Genomic DNA, 22,068 nt, shown 5'->3' with positions numbered 1-22,068 from the left:
GAAGAAATTATAGCTGAGAACTTCCCTGAACTGGGGAAGGAAAAAGGCATTGAAATCCAAGAGGCACAGAGAACTCCCTTCAGACGTAACTTGAATCGATCTTCTGCATGACATATCATAGTGAGACTGGCAAAATACAAGGATAAAGAGAAAATCCTGAAAGCAGCAAGGGATAAACGTGCCCTCACATATAAAGGGAGACCTATAAGACTCGTGACTGATCTCTCTTTTGAAACTTGGCAGGCCAGAAAGGAATGGCACGATAGCTTCAGTATGCTAAACAGAAAAAATATGCAGCCGAGAATCCTTTATCCAGCAAGTCTGTCATTTAGAATAGAAGGAGAGATAAAAGTCTTCCCAAACAAACAAAAACTGAAGGAATTTGTCACCACTAAACCAGCCCTACAAGAGATCCTAAGGGGGACCCTGTGAGACAAAGTCCCAGAGACATCACTACAAGCATAAAACATACAGACATCACAATGACTCTAAACCCGTATCTTTCTATAATAACACTGAATGTAAACGGATTAAATGCGCCAACCAAAAGACATAGGGTATCAGAATGGATAAAAAAACAAGACCCATCTATTTGCTGTCTACAAGAGACTCATTTTAGATCTGAGGACACCTTTAGATTGAGAGTGAGGGGATGGAGAACTATTTATCATGCTACTGGAAGCCAAAAGAAAGCCGGAGTAGCCATACTTATATCAGACAAACTAGACTTTAAATTAAAGGCTGTAACAAGAGATGAAGAAGGGCATTATATAATAATTACAGGGTCTATCCATCAGGAAGAGCTAACAATTATAAATGTCTATGCGCCGAATACCGGAACCCCCAAATATATAAAACAATTACTCATAAACATAAGCAACCTTATTGATAAGAATGTGGTAATTGCAGGGGACTTTAACACCCCACTTACAGAAATGGATAGATCATCTAGACACACGGTCAATAAAGAAACAAGGGCCCTGAATGATACATTGGATCAGATGGACTTGACAGATATATTTAGAACTCTGCATCCCAAAGCAACAGAATATACTTTCTTCTCGAGGGCACATGGAACATTCTCCAAGATAGATCATATACTGGGTCACAAAACAGCCCTTCATAAGTTTACAAGAATTGAAATTATACCATGCATACTTTCAGACCATAATGCTATGAAGCTTGAAATCAACCACAGGAAAAAGTCTGGAAAACCTCCAAAAGCATGGAGGTTAAAGAACACCCTACTAACGAATGAGTGGGTCAACCAGGCAATTAGAGAAGAAATTAAAAAATATATGGAAACAAACGAAAATGAAAATACAACAATCCAAACGCTTTGGGACGCAGCGAAGGCAGTCCTGAGAGGAAAATACATTGCAATCCAGGCCTATTTCAAGAAACAAGAAAAATCCCAAATACAAAATCTAACAGCACACCTAAAGGAAATAGAAGCAGAACAGCAAAGGCAGCCTAAACCCAGCAGAAGAAGAGAAATAATAAAGATCAGAGCAGAAATAAACAATATAGAATCTAAAAAAACTGTAGAGCAGATCAACGAAACCAAGAGTTGGTTTTTTGAAAAAATTAACAAAATTGACAAACCTCTAGCCAGGCTTCTCAAAAAGAAAAGGGAGATGAACCAAATAGATAAAATCATGAATGAAAATGGAATTATTACAACCAATCCCTCAGAGATACAATTATCAGGGAATACTATGAAAAATTATATGCCAACAAATTGGACAACCTGGAAGAAATGGACAAGTTCCTAAACACCCACACTCTTCCAAAACTCAATCAGGAGGAAATAGAAAGCTTGAACAGACCCATAACCAGTGAAGAAATTGAATCGGTTATCAAAAATCTCCCAACAAATAAGAGTCCAGGACCAGATGGCTTCCCAGGGGAGTTCTACCAGACGTTTAAAGCAGAGATAATACCTATCCTTCTCAAGCTATTCCAAGAAACAGAAAGGGAAGGAAAACTTCCAGACTCATTCTATGAAGCCAGTATTACTTTGATTCCTAAACCAGACAGAGACCCAGTAAAAAAAGAGAAGTACAGGCCAATATCCCTGATGAATAGGGATGCAAAAATTCTCAATAAGATACTAGCAAATCGAATTCAACAGCATATAAAAAGAATTATTCACCATGATCAAGTGGGATTCATTCCTGGGATGCAGGGCTGGTTCAACATTCACAAATCAATCAACGTGATACATCACATTAACAAAAAAAAAAGAGAAGAACCATATGATCCTGTCAATCGATGCAGAAAAGGCCTTTGACAAAATCCAGCACCCTTTCTTAATAAAAACCCTTGAGAAAGTCGGGATAGAAGGAACATACGTAAAGATCATAAAAGCCATTTATGAAAAGCCCACAGCTAACATCATCCTCAACGGGGAAAAACTGAGAGCTTTTTCCCTGAGATCAGGAACACGACAGGGATGCCCACTCTCACTGCTGTTGTTTAACATAGTGCTGGAAGTTCTAGCTTCAGCAATCAGACAACAAAAGGAAATCAAAGGCATCAAAATTGGCAAAGATGAAGTCAAGCTTTCGCTTTTTGCAGATGCCATGATATTATACATGGAAAATCCGACAGACTCCACCAAAAGTCTGCTAGAACTGATACATGAATTCAGCAAAGTTGCAGGATACAAAATCAATGTACAGAAATCAGTTGCATTCTTATACACTAACAATGAAGCAACAGAAAGACAAATAAAGAAACTGATCCCATTCACAATTGCACCAAGAAGCATAAAATACCTAGGAATAAATCTAACCAAAGATGTAAAAGATCTGTATGCTGAAAACTATAGAAAGCTTATGAAGGAAATTGAAGAAGATATAAAGAAATGGAAAGACATTCCCTGCTCATGGATTGGAAGAATAAATATTGTCAAAATGTCAATACTACCCAAAGCTATCTACACATTCAATGCAATCCCAATCAAAATTGCACCAGCATTCTTCTCGAAACTAGAACAAGCAATCCTAAAATTCATATGGAACCACAAAAGGCCCCGAATAGCCAAAGTAATTTTGAAGAAGAAGACCAAAGCAGGAGGCATCACAATCCCAGACTTTAGCCTCTACTACAAAGCTGTAATCATCAAGACAGCATGGTATTGGCACAAAAACAGGCACATAGACCAATGGAATAGAATAGAAACCCCAGAACTAGACCCACAAACGTATGGCCAACTCATCTTTGACAAAGCAGGAAAGAACATCCAATGGAAAAAAGACAGTCTCTTTAACAACTGGTGCTGGGAGAACTGGAAAGCAACATGCAGAAGGTTGAAACTAGACGACTTTCTCACACCATTCACAAAAATAAACTCAAAATGGATAAAGGACCTGAATGTGAGACAGGAAACCATCAAAACCTTAGAGGAGAAAGCAGGAAAAGACCTCTCTGACCTCAGCCGTAGCAATCTCTTACTCGACTCTCACCCAAAGGCAAGGGAATTAAAAGCAAAAGTGAATTACTGGGACCTTATGAAGATAAAAAGCTTCTGCACAGCAAAGGAAACAATCAACAAAACTAAAAGGCAACCAACGGAATGGGAAAAGATATTTGCAAATGACATATCAGACAAAGGGCTAGTATCCAAAATCTATAAAGAGCTCACCAAACTCCACACCCGAAAAACAAATAACCCAGTGAAGAAATGGGCAGAAAACATGAATAGACACTTCTCTAAAGAAGACATCCGGATGGCCAACAGGCACATGAAAAGATGCTCAACGTCGCTCCTTATCAGGGAAATACAAATCAAAACCACACTCAGATATCACCTCACGCCAGTCAGAGTGGCCAAAATGAACAAATCAGGAGACTATAGATGCTGGAGAGGATGTGGAGAAACAGGAACCCTCTTGCCCTGTTGGTGGGAATGCAAATTGGTGCAGCCGCTCTGGAAAGCAGTGTGGAGGTTCCTCAGAAAATTAAAAATAGACCTACCCTATGACCCAGCAATAGCACTGCTAGGAATTTATCCAAGGGATAGAGGAGTACTGATGCATAGGGGCACTTGTACCCCAATGTTGATAGCAGCACTCTCAACAATAGCCAAATTATGGAAAGAGCCTAAATGTCCATCCACTGATGAATGGATAAAGAAATTGTGGTTTCTATACACAATGGAATACTACGTGGCAATGAGAAAAAATGAAATATGGCCTTTTGTAGCAACGTGGATGGAACTGGAGAGTGTGATGCTAAGTGAAATAAGCCATACAGAGAAAGACAGATACCATATGGTTTCACTCTTATGTGGATCCTGAGAAACGTAACAGAAACCCATGGGGGAGGGGAAGGAAAAAAAAAAAAAAGAGGTTAGAGTGGGAGAGAGCCAAAGCATAAGAGACTGTTAAAAACTGAGAACAAACTGAGGGTTGATGGGGGGTGGGAGGGAGGGTAGGATGGGTGATGGGTATTGAGGAGGGCACCTTTTGGGATGAGCACTGGGTGTTGTATGGAAACCAATTTGACAGTAAATTTCATATATTAAAAAAATAAATAAATAAATAAAAATAAAAAATAAAAAAAAATAAATAAATATTTGCCAATTAAAAAAAAAAAGAAAATATTAAAACCAGTTTGCTTTTTCCTAATCATCTGCTGGACGGTGGAGGAAACAGCAAAGGTCGAGAAGTAAGAATAGAAAAGTGATGTGCAGTAACTGAAAATTCACTATATCTAAATTACATTTGACAGCCACAACTACTTCATTATAATAATTCACTGACAGACAAATAGGGCTAACCATTAAGTATTTCAATATTTACTGGGCCCTTATTAGATTTAAGGAACTGCTTTTCTGCTCAGAGGGGAAGAAAAGATTAAAAGAAAAACTAATAAGTCATAGTTATTACACTCAGACACCTTCCAATCCAGACACGAAAGCAAATTATTATATGAGAGACAAGGAAATACGTGTGAGATAGAGGCAAAGCGGGGTGGGAATAGAAAGCAAAGATTAAGGGAATGGGCATAGGGAGTGGGAGAGAGGAGACAGATAAGGCACAAGGTGGCATTTGAGTTGGGACTCATAGGACAAGGAGTTTGACAGCATAAGCAATAGAAAAGGGAAAGTATACAGCATGTTTTAGGAAATGTGTTTTAGGAAAGATTGTTAGTTTCGTGCGAGTGCAACACCAGGTATCTCTGGAGGGATGGAAGATTCCGAGGTCGAGAGGGCAAAGATGCTGGAAAGCCTTGAATGACACACTCAAAAAATTTGGACTGTGGCAAAATGATCTACTTTAGTATACACAGACGAGCAGATGATACCTAACAGCATTGTCTATTTAACTTTGGAAGAGACACACTCAGATATTCATCAGCCCGGAGCCTGGTCCACTCTCTATCCAGAGGATGGGTATAAAGAAGGAGGTATCGAAGAGCCCATGACTGCTGACCGGCCAGAAATTCAGACTAGCCTGTTCTAAGCATGTGCCACAGTTGACAGTTCAAGAAAATTCCTAATTCAAATCAATAAGGCTACTAGGTGACCCTTCTTGCCAAAGTCAGGAAACTTTTCTCCATGAAACTTGCATAAAAGGGATATGTTGGACATTTTATTATTATATGGAATAGTGTTATGAACAATGTAACAAGACTTTCTCTTTCAAGCACCTATTTGTATGAACTGTGATAATGGCAATAATACATGTGATATGCTTAACAGAACACCTGGCACATAGTATGTGCTCAGTAAATGGTGCCTATTACTACCACTACCACCATTATCACTACCATCATCAAATATTTCTAGAATTCAATGTTTAATAACATATCAACAACAACTGGGATTATATATGGCAGCTTTATAAGACTCGGATGTATCTATTCCTTCCTACCCAGCATTCTTCATTGTTTTCCCCATGTGATCTTTTAACTAATTTATTTGTAATAGACTATTTTTTTAAACAGTTTTAGGTTCACAGCAAAACGGAGTGGAAGGTATAGAGATTTCCTCTCCTCTCACATAAGCATGGCTTCTCCCACCACCAAAATCTGAACGCAAGTGGTAAATTGTTGTAACAGCTGAACCTAAATTGACATATCACCACCACCCAAAGCTCCTAGTTTACATTAGGGTTCACTCTCCATGTTATACACCCTATGGACTTGGACATACATATAATGGCCCATATCCATCATTACAGTATTGGACTGAGTAGTTTCAATGCCCTAAAAACCCTCTGTGCACCACCTATTCATCCTGATCTTTTTTTTTTCAACGGAAACTGACTCACTTTTTTCTCATGATAAAACAAGATATACTCAGTATCTTTATACTTTATCTTTATACTCAGTATAAAATATAATGGGAAAAAACCTAGCAACACCCACCATCCAGACATGACCATAGCAAATATCTCAGTGTTTATTTTTCCAGACCTGGATCCTACCACACATACTGTTTTGTGGTTTGGGTATTTTTTTTCTTTATAATTTAATATATTCTGGTTCTGCATCTGGGGATGCTCGCAGCTTTCAGCTCCTGGGCCAGCATCTTATCAGAATGTCTACTGTTCACGAAATTCTGCACAAACTCAGCTTGGAGGGTGACCCCTCTACAGTCCCCAAATGCACACAGGATGGTCAAAACATACACCAAGTGGATGCTGAGCAGAATCCTTTGAACAATGAAATGGCATCAAGACTAAAGGTGTGGATGAGGTCACTGCCATCAATATATTGACCAACCGCAGCAATGAGGAGAGACAGAATATTGCCTTCGCCTACCAGAGAAGGGCCAAAAAGGAATTTGCATCAGCATTGAACTCAGCCTCCACTGGCCACCTAGAGAAGGTGATTTGGGGCCTACTGAAAACACCTGCTCAGTATGAGGCTTCCAAGCTGAATGCCTCCCCCCATGAAGGTGCTGAGGGCTGATGAGGACTCCCTCACTGAGATCATCTGCTCAAGGACCAATTAGCAGTCTACAAGGAAATGCACAAGACTGATCTGGAGAAGGACCTTCTTTCCAACACATCTGGTGACTCTGCAAGCCCATGTTTGCCCTTGCAAAGGGTAGAGGAGCCGAGGATGGCTCATTGATTACGAACTGTTTGACCCTAGATGCCTATGATCTCTAATGCTGGGGTAAAGAGGAAAGAAACTGATGTTCTCAAGGGGATCAGAACCATGACCAAGCAAGTGTGTGTCACCTCCAGAAAGAATTCGAAAGGTACAAGAGCTACAGCCCTTATGATCAAGGAGTAGGTCAAAGGAGACCTGGAAAATGCTTTTCTGAACCTGGTCCAATGTATTCAGAACAAGCCCCCCTATTTTGATGACTAATTGTGTGATTTCCTAAAGGGCAAGAGGGTTCATGATAAGGCCCTGATTAGAATCATGGGTGTCCACAAGTGAAGCAAGGGGACATGTTAAAAATTACGTCTGAATTCAAGAGAAAGCATGGCATGTCCCTGCACTACCACATCTAGGGAGACAGCAAGGGCAGCTACCAGAAGGTGCTGCTGTGCCTGTGTGGTGGAGCTGAATGAAGTATGAACATCCAGAAGTGGTGCTCCTGTGCTTCCAGTACCAGTTCTAGAAAATCAACTTGCGACTAAAAGCCCCTTTGTGCCCATCCCTATGAGGATGACCTTAGCACTGCCTCCCCACCCCGACCTTATTTTAGTTGCCTAAGCATTGCCTGGCATTTCCCCATTAGCCTCTCCTTGTATTGTATTTTTGTAAAAAAATGTTTACTTATTTGTTTTGAGAGAGAGAGAGCTAGCACTGTCAGTGCAGAGCCCAAAGTGGGGCTCAATCTCATGAATCAGGTGATCACAACCTGAGCCCAAATCAAGAGTTGGACACTTAACTGACTAAGCCACCCAGGCGCCTCTAGTCTCTCCTTTTAGTGAAAGAAATGAACAGTTCAAGGAGTTAGAAGTGAAATCTATGATGTGAAACACTTTGCCTCTTATATACTGTCTTATAAACAGGTGAATAAACTGCATTTTTACTGTCGAAATAAAATAAAAATAACCTAATATATTCCACATATCTTTCCATGTTAAAATTCACCTGCAATACCATTTTTATTATTATTATTTTTTATTTAAAAAAAATTTTTTTTAACGTTTATTTATTTTTGAGACAGAGAGAGACAGAGCATGAACAGGGGAGGAGCAGAGAGAGAGGGAGACACAGAATCAGAAGCAGGCTCCAGGCTCCGAGCCATCAGCCCAGAGCCCGATGTGGGGCTCGAACCCACGGACCGCGAGATCGTGACCTGAGCTGAAGTCGGACGCTTAACCGACTGAGCCACCCAGGCGCCCCGATTTTTTTTTTTAATTTTTAAGTAGGTTCCACACCCAACGTGGGGCTTGAACTTATGACCCAGAGATCAAGAGTCACATGATCTATTGACTGAGCCAGCCAGGCACCCTACCAGCAACCCCGTTTTTATTGTTTTATTTTTCAAAGTCTATTTATTTTTTGAGAGACGGAGAGCGAGGGAGAGAGAGAATCCCAAGGAGGCTCTGTGTTGTTAGTGAGGAGCCCAACGCAGGGCTCGAACTCATGAACCATGAGATCATGACCTGAGCCCAAATCAAGAGTTGGATGCTTGACTGAGCCACCCAGGCGACCCCTGCAATACCATTTTTAAAGGCTGAATATTATATGAATGTACCATAATAGGAAGCACCCATTATATGCCAGGCATGTCTTATTTCACTCAATTCTCACAACAACCCCTTACGTAGACATTATTATTGTCCCCGTTTTATTTTTAAAAATTTTAATGTGTATTTATTTTTGAGACAGAGAGACAGAGCACAAGTCAGGGAGGGGCAGAGAGAGAGAGGGAGACACAGAATCCGAAGCAGGCTCCAGGCTCTGAGCTGTCAGCACAGAGCCTGATGCGGGGCTCAAGCTCACGAGCTGGCAGATCATGACCTGAGCCAAAGTCAGACGCTTAACCAACTAAGCCACCCAGGCACCCCAATATTGTCCCCATTTTAAACATTAGAAAAGTGAGGGGTGCCTGGGTGGCTCAGGTGTTTAAACTCCCGACTGTTGGTTTGGGCTCAGGTCATGATCTCATGGTTCATGGATTCAAGCCCCACGTCGGGCTCCATGCTGATGGTGAGGAACCTGCTTGGGATTCTCTCTCTCTCTCTCTCTCTCTCTCTCTCTGCTCCTCCCTTGCTTGATTTCTCTCTCAAAATAAATCAAGTTAAAAAAAAATTTTAAAGAAGATGAGAAAAGTGAGGGCCAGAGAAATTAGGCAACTTGCTCAAGTTCATACAGCTAGTAATTGCTAGAACTGGGATTCAAACTCAGATAATGAAGGCACATTCATTTAACCTATTCCCTTATGTTGGACATGCATACTGTTGCCACATTTTTTTACTTACTCTTATAAATAATGTTGTGATAATAACCTTTAAGCTAATCTTTGCACATATCCTTAATGAATTCTTTAGGAGAAATTCATAGAGATGGAATTTCTAGATCACAAGGCTGTTGATACACACTGCCAAACTGCCCTCCAGAAAGCTTATACAGATTTACTGTCTAGCAGTGTATGAGAACATCAATCTCCTCCTCTCTCTCCAACATTAGATATGATTACTAATTTAAAAAAACTGTATGCCCGTTCTTAGAGAATACTATGAAAATAATCGACTCTCCAAAGCAAGCGGAAAATATTGTGATTTAGCCACAGTTTTGGATATTCTCCCCCAATGCTTCCCTTTATTAGCATTGATCACTGAGAAGTTGTTATACAGTGACATGCACCAAAACTGAAAATATAGGTTTGCCCCTAAAAAAACCCCATCAAATACACACACGCACCCACACCCACCCCCACCACACACACACTTTGAACAAGCAGAATTTTAATACATTTAATTCATGCTACTGATTCTCATATTGTCATCATTCAAATGCCCAGAAAGGTAATATAAAATGTGAAACACTCAGGTTTATAAGATTTATAATCTAATTGGAAAAACACGCTAAGCTGAATGTAAATATATACATATGCTCTATATAAAGAAATTACGGTACTTGAGCTACATTATGACGACATATTATTAAAAACAAAATAAGAGAATTGCATGGTGTGGCAAACTGTTCTGAACTATGAAAGACTTCCCGGAAGAGATTATTTTTAATTGATATCTAAGGGTTGGGAAGAAACTGGTTAGTTTCAGGTAAAGGCCTAGAATTTCCCATTGTGGGGTGCCTGGGTGGCTGGGTCGGTTAAGTGTCTGACTTTTGGTTTTGGCTCAGGCCTTGATCTTCTGTTTTGTGAGTTCAAGCCCTGCATTGGGCTCTGTGCTGACAGTGCAGAGCCTGCTTGGGATTCTCTCCCTCTCTCTCTGCCCCTCCCCTGCTTGCTTGTGCACACTTGCTCTCTCTTTCAAAATAAATAAATAAACTTAAAAAAATAAAATTTGTAAAAAAAAAAAAAGAATTTCATATTGGAAAACTTTATCTAGGAAATCCTAAGAAGACTGCCTGACTGCAACTGAGGAGATCAACAGGAATGTAGTGTGAATGTCTCAGGAAGGTAGGATTTGAATCATTAGCCACAGGAAGGTTCTTACACTGGACAAAATGTGGACTGGACTTGGCTGATTCTTTTAGGAATGACATGGAAAATTAAATGGAGAAAAGAAGGCTTTTGGAAGAGAATCTCCCACAGGTTAAGTACTACAGGTGGTGTTTGCAAGGGAATTACCTTAGATAATTTTACCACACGAAACAAGGTACTAAAATAGAAATAAAGCATTTCCTGAGATCTCAATAAACCTCACTGGTATCTTTTGTATCAATTTCTCATTGTGCCTTTCTCTCACACTCTAGGGGGAAAAAGTCCTTGGGAGGAAGCAAGAGTATCAGCACCAAGGAATGATGTCATGGGGGTGGGGAGGAGGAGGGGCATTGGGGTGGGTGCTGGGTGAAGCTGATACCCAAGCATTACCTCCAGTGAAGGAATTACGATAAGATAAGAAAGATCAAGCTCATTTCCATTTAAAAGAGAAGCCACAGAAAATTAATATTGTAAAGACATCAAATTCTTTGGAAAGAATTTTAACTTGACTACAGTTGCTAATCTTAACCCATTTTCCTTCTGTAGTTACTAGAGATAAAGCACTTAAAAAATCCTGAACAAGAGTTGTGTGCTGTGTTTACGAATGCCTCTGCCTAGTTCCTGCAGTGACTGATTCTGAACATGAATTGAATGCAGGCTAGCAAGACCGAGCATAAAGCAGGGCCAGGAATGTATTATACACTCACTACTGAGTGGGCCATAAATTAAATTTAGTTTGTAGTTGCCAATGTGAAAAGCAAACCCTAATCAGACAAATATCAGTAGTCATGACATTAAAATGGACAAACTGCTCAAGAAAAGCACAATCATTTCCAAGAGGAAGATGAAATATTTCTCCTGCTCTGTTTTGAGAAGGTGGGGGTAGAGATGAGGAGATGTAGCTAAACCAAATTAAACAGGGGTGCCAGGAAGTGAATTCCTAGTGGAAGGGTGGGGAACAGGCATGCAAACCCTGGAGATACAGCGAAGGGATAATTTGGGGGGACGGCATGGTCCCCACAGTCAGAAGAAGGCCTCAGGGGGCACCTGGGTGGCTCAGTTGGTGAAGCATCTGACTCGATCTCAGCTCGGGTCTTGATCTTGGGGTTGTGAGTTTGGGCCCCAGATCGGGCTCCATGCTAGGCGTGGAGCCTACTTTAAAAGAAAAAAAGAGGGCCTCAAGTTTCTGATCATCAGAAGTGGGGTGGAGTGATTTTCTGAGAGTGGGGAGGAAAATATTGGCATTTAATTCAGAAAATAATTGTGAGACAGCAGATTTTTACAAGGTTTGGAAATATACATCTTTATCTGCATGTTAAAGGGCACCCATTGTTCTTCAATACCTTCTACCACTGCAATTTTTCCTAAAACACTTTCACCTTCACTGAAATACATGAAAAAAATTTTTTTTAATTTTTAAAAAATGTTTATTTATTTTTGAGACAATGCAAGAGACAGAGTGCAAGCAGCGGAGGGGCAGACAGAGGGAGACACAGCCCTGTCTGAAGTGGGCTCCAGGCTCTGAGCTGTCAGCACAGAGCCCGACGTGGGGCTCGAACTCATGAACCGTGAGATCCTGACCTGAGCCGAAGTCGGACGCTTAACCGACTGAGCCACTCAGGTGCCCCTGAGAAATTTTGATGGTGATAAAATACACATAAAACTTCCCATCTTAACCACTTTTAAATCTACAGTTCGATAGTGTTAAGTACATTCATATTGTTGTGCAACCAGTATCCAGAACTCTTTTCATCTTGCAAAAGCGAAACTCTATGCCCATTAAATACTTTTCATTCCACCCTCCTCCTAGCCCCTGGCAGCCACCATTCTACTTTCTGTCTGTATGAACTTGGCTACTCTAGGTTCTTGCCACGCCAATTTTAAGGACAGTCCAGTATAGGGTAGGACCCTTAAACTTATGATTCATGTTATCACTCAATAATACATGTATTTTTTCAAGAATGATGTTTCTAATTTGTGATGTGATATATCAGCTAGAAATGAAAACACCTGGGGGTGCCTGGGTGGCTCAGTCGGTTGAGCGTCCGACTTCGGCTCAGGTCATGATCTCGCGGATCGTGAGTCCGAGCCCAGTGTCGGGCTCTGTGCTGACAGCTCGGAGCCTAGAGCCTGCTTCGGATTCTGTGTCCCCTTCTCTCTCCGCCCCACCCCTGCTTGTGCTCTGTCTCTCTCTTTCAAAAATGAATAAACATTACAAAAAATTTAAAAAAAGGAAATGAAAACACCTGTATTGTTGATGCTTTGTGAAAAGCAAATAGTATAGAAATGCTATAAGTTAATAGTCTTCCTATAATTCCATGCTCCAGAAATAACTACTGATAGATTGACACATATCCTTCTCGACATCTGTAAATACATGCAAGCTCATGCTATACATAGGATTCTGAACCCTACGTCTAATTACTAGGTACAAAGTTTAGTGAGGCTGCTGAGGGTAGCAGAGTGGAAAGACGGAAGGAACCTGGGTGTCTGATGACATCACTGAGCCACTGAATTAACCAACCCTGGAAGCTCCTTTCCTTAAGACTTCTTGTTATTGGAGATAATAAATTCCCTTAGAGTTTAAGCTACTTCTAACTGGATTTTGTTACTTCTGCCAAAAGCATCCCAACTATCTGTCATTCTCCTAGACAATTCGGCCTATCTATCCCGAAAGCAAGTATAAACCTACATAAGTCTCACAATAATAATGAAGTGCAGACTTTGAACAAAATAAAACCTCATGCATCATGCTGTTACAGCAAGTGAAACCAATAAGCCTTGAAACTCCTGTCATCAGGTAAGTGTAAATGACGTCAGTTGTGCCAAACACAACCTGTTATATAAGATGGTTTGTTTTAAAACACACATTATATTAAACTGAACGTTATGCAAATTAAAAGCCTAGAATTCCAAAGGAAAATTATGCATTTAAAAAAATGCCAGGTACATGTCTGTTCTATATATGTACCATTACTAATAAAACTAAAAAAATTAATAATATTTGTGGAGCACTTAGTATGTGTCAATGCTGTGCTGAGTGCTTTACACTGATTTTTTTTTTACATGCTGTGAGCATTTTCCCCCTTTAAACTATGTTAAAATACACATAACATAAAATTTACCATCTTAGCTGTGTGTAAATGTACCAGTTCAGTGGTGTCAAGTATATTCACATTGTTGTGCTACGTGCTGTAAGTTTCTCTTTTTCTTCCAGTTTTATGGATATATTTCACACTGATTAATGTACTCACTTCAACAAACCTATGAGGCAGATACGGTTACATTCCCATTTTACAGATGAGGAAATTAGCACATAGAAAGGGTAACGTGTACCCGAATAACCAAGCTAGTATATACGATGCCATTTGTAAGTCTTTTCTTCTCAGTCATTCTTCAACCCAACCCAATCTGGCTTCATTTCACCCCACCCCTCTCTCCACAGAATTTGCTGTCAAATACAAGCAATTCATTAATAATCTCCATTTTGGTAACTCAAAGGACATCCTTCAGTCTTTATAACTTAATACTTAAGTATTACTTAAGTACTTGCTCTCTGGCCACTCGATAGCATATAACTTAATACTTTTCCGTGTCTTTTCATGGTACTACTGGTGATCTTTAAAGCTGTTTCCTGTAGCCTCTTTTCTTCTTTTATACTTTCTGCATAGGTCATAGCATGCATTCCCAGAGCTTTAATTAACGATCCAGTGATGGTGCCTAAACATGTGTCTTTAGCTCAGATCTCTATCCTGGGCTTCCAACCGTTCCTTCAAACTGAGCTTCAAACTCAGTGGTACTGAGATCAGTACAACTAACATCTTCACTTAGAGATCCCAGAGAACTTCAAATTTAACATGTCCAACACTAAACTCGTCTTCCCTCCAAATCCATTCTTCTGCCAATGTTCCCTTCTTCTGTGGCCCCACCGACCCATCAACTGCCCCAGCCAGAGGCCTAGCAGTCATCCTTGCCTCCACCGTTGCCCACCCTCCACCAAATTTATCAACAATTGAGTCTACCTTTCAAATATCTCCCGAATCTCCTGCTCTCCTCCATGCTCACGGCCATGGCAGTAGCCAGGGTCACCGCAGCTGCCTCCTATCTGATCATCCTGTATTTCCTTTTGCCCACTTCCAATCTACTTACCGCTTTGCAGCCAGGGTAGTCTTTCAAAGATGCAAATCTGGTCATGTCAGTCCCAGACTTAGAATTCTTCAGTGGCTTCACATTGACCTTAGAAGGACAAAGTGAAAAATCTTTAGCATGACTTGGAAGGCCCTACGAGATTGTGCACTAATCTATGTGTCCAATCAATGTCATCTCTCCCCACTTCATCCTTACTTCCACTTTAGCTAGAATGCACTTCTTTCAAATTCTCTACACACCATACTCCTTTTCATTTCCAGGCTTTTACACGTGTCATTTTTTACCTGGAGTACTGTCTGCTCCTATAGTCCATATCCCAAGCTAGCTAACTCCTACACATCAGTAAGATCTCAACTAAGAGAGGTCATTTCCTCCCTCAACCCCTCAAACTAGGTTAGATCTCTCTGGCAACTAGAGCAGGGCTTAATACATAGGAGGTTCCTAAAAATATTTGTTGGCTTGGCTAAGTAGAAAAGAAGAGTGAATAGGTAGGGAGGGCTTTGATGGAGAAGCAAGCAGTCAATAAATATTGTTAAATGAATGAGTAAATAAATGAATGAGTAAAAGCAGGAAGATTTGTTTAACGAACAATTCTATTTTTTTCCTGGTATAATATTAGTGCATTGGGGGAAATAATATTGGATACCATTCTACAAAGAGGAAAATACCCAGTTGCAAGATCAGGAGGCATTATTTTAAAATGGGTTCCAAGCTATAACATTTCACTAAAAAATCACGTAAGAGAAATCTATGAACGACTATACGTCAACAAATTAGGTAATCTAGAAGAAATGGACAAATAAAAATCACATAAATTACCAAACAAACTCAAGAAAAAATAGGAAACCTCAATAGATCTGTAAACAAGTACAGAGATAGAATCTGTTTCAAAACCCTCCCAACAAAGAAAAGTCAGATATAGCTTCACTGGTGAATTTTACCAAACATTTAAAGAAGAATCAACACCAATCCTACTCAAACTCTTCCAAAAATAGAAGAGGAGGAACATTTCCTGACACATTCTATGAGATCAGCATTACCCTGATACCAAAGCCAGCAAAGACACTACAAGAAAAGAAAACTACAGACCAACATTGCGTATGAAGAATACAAATGGAAAAATTCTCAACAATAGCAAACCAAATCCAATAGTACATTAAAAGGATCATACAGCAAGACCAAGTGGGATTTATCCTAGGAATGCAAATGTGGTTCCATAAAAGAAAATCAATGTAATGCATCATGTTAAAAGAACAGAGGGGGGGAAAAACCACATGATTATTTCAATAGATGCAGGAAAAGCGTTTGAAACAATCCAATGCTTTGATGATAAAAATACTCAAGTACGTAGGAATAGAAAGGAACCTCCCTAACATGATAGAGGGCATTTACCAAAACCTATAGGTAATATCATACTCAGTGATGAAAGACTGAAAGCCTTCAACCTGGAAAACAAGATAAGAGTGTGTGCTTTTTGAAACCAGAGAGAGGTGGTAGTTGAACAACACTGTAAATGCACTAAATGCCCCTGAATTGAATACTTTTCAATTAGTTAACTGTATATTATATGAATTTCACATCAATAAAGAGATTCATTTAGTAAATCATTTGTTCATTTTGGTTTACTGATCTACAAGCTATTACCTACATTTATAGGATAATTAGTTAAGTGAGAGTAATAATTTAGAGATTACATTTTAACACCATGAAAAACAAACTTTATTTTCAATTCAAGATAAATGTGAGATAAAAGTCAAACTAAAAGCCTAAAAACTATTCTTAAGAGAGCCTGCAAATTTTCCTCTCAAAATTAGAACATTCTTTTAAAAATTGGAAGCCAGATGGTCTTATACATAAGAACAAATCTCAATGTTAAATCCACATGGGATTTAAAAGTTAACTCTGCCGCAGCTGCAGCAAAGCAATCATAACTGTAGTCACCGTGTTTATTTTTCCTTCAGTGATGTTTAGAGCTGTGTTTCTCAAATTGGGAACTTGTTAGAAATACAAATTCTCAGGTCCCGCCCCAGATCTCCAGAATCAGAAACTCTGGGGTTGAGGGCCAGTAGTCTATTTTAATAAGCCTTCCAGATGCACACTCAAGTTTGAGAAGCACTAGTTAAAACCAACTGCACAAGTCTTGGCCAAGTGAGGCTGCTACAAGCATTTTCTTACCAGACATTGTTGGGTCATAAGCGTTGTGCTATTTCTTCTAGTTGTTAACGTGTCAGCTTGGAATACCTGTGAATTATCACTATGAAAAAAAGGAAAACATTTAAAATCCATTACAAAACTTTTTTTAAAGAATTAAGATTCCAAATACTTAAGAAACCATGCCATTAACGTAAATGGCTTCTTTGGGGAGCCAGTTGTGCAGGTGGATAAATTGCAATATGTGTGCACGTGCACACGCACAGCCTTAGTTGGCTGAGCCTAAACAAGTGTCCCTGTAAGGGAAGAAATTTTCAAGCATGCCACTTTACCTCTAGTCATGCTACTAGAATAAGTATAATTTATTGTGGCCTTGGAAATGCATCATTTTCTGTGTAAACCTGTAACTGACTTAAATTTATGACTGAAGCTACCATGTGCGATACCAACTCCCTCTCGACTGTGAAGCTTTCACACGAACAAGAGGGATAACCGGTAGAGGTCGACAGAACTGAGATTTTCACAGATATCTTTTGTTTGATGAAAATGTTTTTAACGTAGTTGCACACACTCAAAACATTAAGAGGGTTCACGCAAATAATCCAGATTCCGGATTTCTAGCTTCTCTCGAAAACTCTGCAAGACGTGGCCACACCAGGCCACGTTCCCACATGGCAACCACAGGCTGAAGCCAAGCAACCGCTGCCTGCTGAAGATGGGGCTCGTCTTTCTCTGCGTCGATGGCGACTCGGCCTTATTTGGGCTTGGGACCCTGAAAACATCTTCTCCTTTTTATGTCTTTTTTTTTAATTTTTAAAAATGTTTTTATTTATTTTTGAGACACAGAGGGACAGAGCATGAGCAAGGGAGGGGCAGAGAGAGAGAGACACAGAATCCGAAGCAGGCTCCAGGCTCTGAGCTGTCAGCACAGAGCCCGACGCGGGGCCCGAACTCCCGGACTGTGAGATCATGACCTGAGCCGAAGTCGGACGCTCAACCGACGGAGCCACCCAGGTGCCCCTTTATGTATTTTTTTAAAACTTTTTATTTTGAAGCAGTTGAAGACTCACAAGAAGTTGCTAGACTACAGAGGGTTCCCGTGTACCTTTCACCCAGGTTTCCCCAAGGAGGATAAAAGTCATTGGTAACATTTCCTTCATTTTTGCCATATCCACTCGGGTGCCAAGTCTTTCAGGTTTTGCCTCTGTAGCTGCTCATAGGGCCATCCTATTCTTTTTAGGCTCCCTGCCAAAAACCAATTCAAAGCCTTTTTACTTTCCTGCGGACTTTGCAATAGTCTCATTTGTCACTTCATCTCAGTTTTGCCCCTGACACAATCTACCTAACAGACTACCAGGTCACCTTCCTGAAGGACAGCTTGCTCTCCTGCTCACAATATTCAGTAATTCTCTTCATTACCGTGGGCTGAATTTAATTACATTCATTACTATAACATTCAAAGCCCTCCACACTTTAGCTCTAGACTTTTGGATGTGATGAACTAGTAAGATTTCAAAACAAAATCTTGGCACAAACGTACAGTTGCTACCAACTTTCTGTTGTGAAGTCAAGTCATCAAAAAAAAAAAAAAAATCCCAGGGGCGCCTGGGTGGCTCAGCAGGTTAAGCGTCTGACTTCGGTTCAGGTCATGATCTCCCAGCTCGTGAGTTCAAGCCCCGAGTTGCGCTCAGTGCTGACAGCTTGGAGCCTGGAGCCTGGAGCCTGCTTCGGATTCCGTGTCTCCCTCTCTCTCTGCCCCTCCCCGCTTCATGCTCTGTCTCTCAAAAATGAATAAACATTAAAAATTTTTTTTTTAAATCCCACCATTTACCAACACCATCACTTCACTTACAAGAGGACATTTTTTTTTTGAGCCTGCGTGAGAGTGGGGGAGAGGTGCAAAGGGCAGAGGGATGGAGGAGAGGAGAGAGGGAGAAAGGAAGACTGAGAGAGAAAAAGAGAGAGAGAGAGAGAGAGAGAGAGAGAGAGAGAATCTTCAGCAGGCTCGAGGCTCAGCATATTCTTGGAATGCTGTCCCAGCTCTCCAGCTCCCCTCTTCCCATCTGTATCCTATCGATCCATCAGAATCCATCTCATATGCCTCGTCTCCAAGAACATTTTCCTTATCCCTCAATCCTACTGTCATTTCTCACTCCCTTCTTTGCATCTCCCTAGCACTTTCTTTCCCTCCCTAAGCACAGATCTTAGTCTATCATATATTTAAATCCTTTGATTATTTATTTTCCCTATTAAATTAAAAGCTTACTGAGTCGTAATACATCTTTGCAGCATAGTAATTTGTATATAACAGGTAGTAACTCAATATTTTATGAGGGGATATGTGGTATGGGTCTAATGTTTACTTCCTTTTCCAATCATTTTTCTCTATGAGAACAGGAAAATATTCTAGCAGTCACAAGAAAGCTGGAGGGACACTAATGGGTTACATATTTGCACTCTTGTATGTGAGGGTAATTCTTAAGGCTGGCAATTATATTCTCCCCTAAATTTTTGTCACTCAATTTTAATACGACTATAACTGAAAGAAATCATTGAGGAAGCATAGATTTCAATAGGTAGGAGTCACTCAACATGAATTCATAAAATCCTAGGTGATACCTACAACTGAGTTAAGTGCTACAACTTAAAGTAAAGACACTATAACTAGATACAGGTTCAATGCACCACATCAGATGAGCAATAAGCAGCTCTGTCTAAATATCTAAGCTACAAGATGTTTATGCTAGTTATATCCCCAAAGCAATCATTCACTACAGCCACTATTGTCTTTCCAGGTTTGTACGAATTTAATAAGCCAGATAGTTGGCAAATTTCTTCTGCAAAGGGCCAGACAGTAAATATTTTGGGCTTTGTGGGACATACAATCTCTGTGGCAGCTACTCTGTCATTGTAGTAGGAAAGTGGCCATGGGCAACAAGTAGGCAAATGGGCATGGCTATGTTCCAATAAAACTTTATTTACAAAACCAAATGGCAGGCTGGATTTGGCCCACGGGTAGTAGTTTGACTTTCAAACAGTTTAAATGCAGGGCCAGACTAGAGGTATTTACAGGGGGAAGGCACTGGCAGAAATCCCAGAACTTACTAATACTCAAAGGGCCAGAGAAGTAAAAGGAAAAAAAAAACTACCTTTAAATAAGGTTATTGACACCAGTAGTGAAGTCAGACAAGTAGATGGCTAAAGGGTATAAAGAACCAAGAGGTTCAAAAGTTTTGACAACAGTATTTTTGATTTAAAAAAAATTTTTTTAATGTTTTTATTCATTTTTGAGACAGAGAGAGACAGAGAGCAAGCAGGGGAGGGGCAGAGAGAGAAGGAGACACAGACTGGGAAGCAGGCTCCAGGCTCTGAGCTGTCAGCACAGAGCCTGACACTGGGTTCGAACTCATGGACGGTGAGATCATGACCTGAGCCAAAGTTGGACACCCAACCGACTGAGCCACCCAGGCGCCCCTGACATCAGTATTTTTATTAATACAAGATGTACACAAAACAGTGCAGGAACTTTTTTGAAAAAAAACCAGTAATTCTTATATTAAAGAGTTAATATTTAAGGAACAAATTCTGCGAATACTGGTGCAAGAGATTGTGTTCATACACAGGAAGCATCAAGCAAAATTGGAAAATTACTTGAAAGAAGTGCAACAATATTTAATGAGCAGTGAAAGAGGCAAGACAACAAGTATTAGAGGCTCAATTTAGTGAGAAAGCGAGGGAAGTGAGCAGTGTACATATACAACCAAACAGAATGGAGGTGAACTTGAATTCTAGTGTAATTCTACTCCAAATTGTTTTCCCTGCTGTGTCACTTTCCTGACCATGCTCTAAACTGGCCATAACAGCACAAAATCTGCCCTCAGGAGATCATTTGGCCAAGTTCCCTGACATCAGGCATGTCACATATCATCTTCGGGTTACTTCTTTATGACACATGAGAGTCCCTGGACTTGGTCCACCTTGTGGTTTCTTTATCTTTAACTCCTCGTAGATAAATAGGTAAACTGATTCTCACCTTTCTGTACCAATTTCGCTTCATGCATCAGGAGCTTAAGCTACAGAATTTGACACTGTAAGCATGCTCTAATATGATAAAAATAAAACCTTTAAATCCTTCGCAGAACAAAACAAAGCATGAAGGGATAACTGCGATCACTCTCCTTGTTTCTAGGACTGCTTGCAACTTGTTTTTCATTTCATAAAGGCTTCCAGTAAAACCAACATTCTCCTCAAGTGCTTTCTTCTAGCAGAGTGGGTCCACAGCAATTCATTTTTTCATACAATAGGATTAGGGTCTATCCTGAATTTATAGAATGTTCTCGTTTTCAGCTCAACATGCACAGCTGCCTCCCCTTTATTTTTCTATCTGCCTATTAAAAAAGATAATGCATTATTTTTTTGATTAATCTTAGTTTGCATTTCCTTTTGGAACAGTATATTCTCCTTTGCCTCAAATGACCAGAAAGCTGTATTTGGTTAGTTAATGAGCTTAGAAGTTGATTAGTAGTGGACAAAACACTAGCTTAGGAGTCAGGAGACACAGGTTCCTAGTACTGGCCCTACTACGTCATTTTAGAGACTTATGGGCCTCGGTTTCCTCATACATTAAGTAAGGAGGGTATATCTGGTCTCTGAGTTCACTTCTAACTGTTGTGATTTATACCTATCAATTAGTATGATGCTAGCAAAAACGAGGAACAAAGTTACTAACACAGGAAGTGAATGAATTTTTCAAACATTTTTACAATACTGATAAAACTTTATGATACTATGATGTGAGATCCAAGATCTCACTTTCAAACCCTATTTTAAGAAATTATAAGCTTGTGCCATGCCAGATATTGGATATGTGCAGGAAAAACAGTTAACCATCAGGACAGTGTTTCTAAATCTTATGTTTTCCATTATCAGTCCTCAAAGGTGTCTTCCCTCCCCCTTTTTTTAGAGAGGGTAGGGGCAGAGGGAAAGGGAGAGAGAGAATCTTAAGCAGGCTCCATGAGATCATGACCTGAGACGAAATCAAGATTCGGATGCTTAACCGACTGAGCCACTCGGGCGCCCCTCTAAGGAGCCCTTTTTTTTTTTTTTTTTTTTTACATTTTCCCTCCAATTACTCCCTCTTGAAAATTCACACAAAATTTTTGTATGTATAGCTGTGG

The 22,068-nt window shown here is 40.1% G+C and overlaps 1 protein-coding gene and 1 pseudogene across 5 annotated transcripts in view; one reads left to right on the top strand and one right to left on the bottom strand.

Moving 5' to 3' along the window:
- Positions 1-22,068, bottom strand: part of PABIR3 (PABIR family member 3) — a 92,048-nt gene that overhangs the window by 66,241 nt on the left and 3,739 nt on the right. For all 5 annotated transcript variants that reach the window (XM_042975290.1, XM_042975286.1, XM_042975288.1 and 2 more), the window contains exons 3-4: positions 16,916-16,994; positions 14,741-14,827 (exon numbers count right to left, since the gene is read on the bottom strand). In XM_042975290.1, coding sequence (XP_042831224.1) covers positions 14,741-14,827; positions 16,916-16,994 — 166 coding nt within the window. The remainder of the gene's footprint in view (positions 1-14,740; positions 14,828-16,915; positions 16,995-22,068) is intronic.
- LOC122235543 lies at positions 6,536-7,570 on the top strand (annotated as a pseudogene).

This window comes from Panthera tigris, chromosome X, assembly GCF_018350195.1.
Source record: "Panthera tigris isolate Pti1 chromosome X, P.tigris_Pti1_mat1.1, whole genome shotgun sequence".
Lineage (NCBI taxonomy): Eukaryota > Metazoa > Chordata > Mammalia > Carnivora > Felidae > Panthera > Panthera tigris.
Note: the sequence above shows the minus strand (reverse complement) of the source record. Positions and strands in the feature narration are given on the sequence as shown.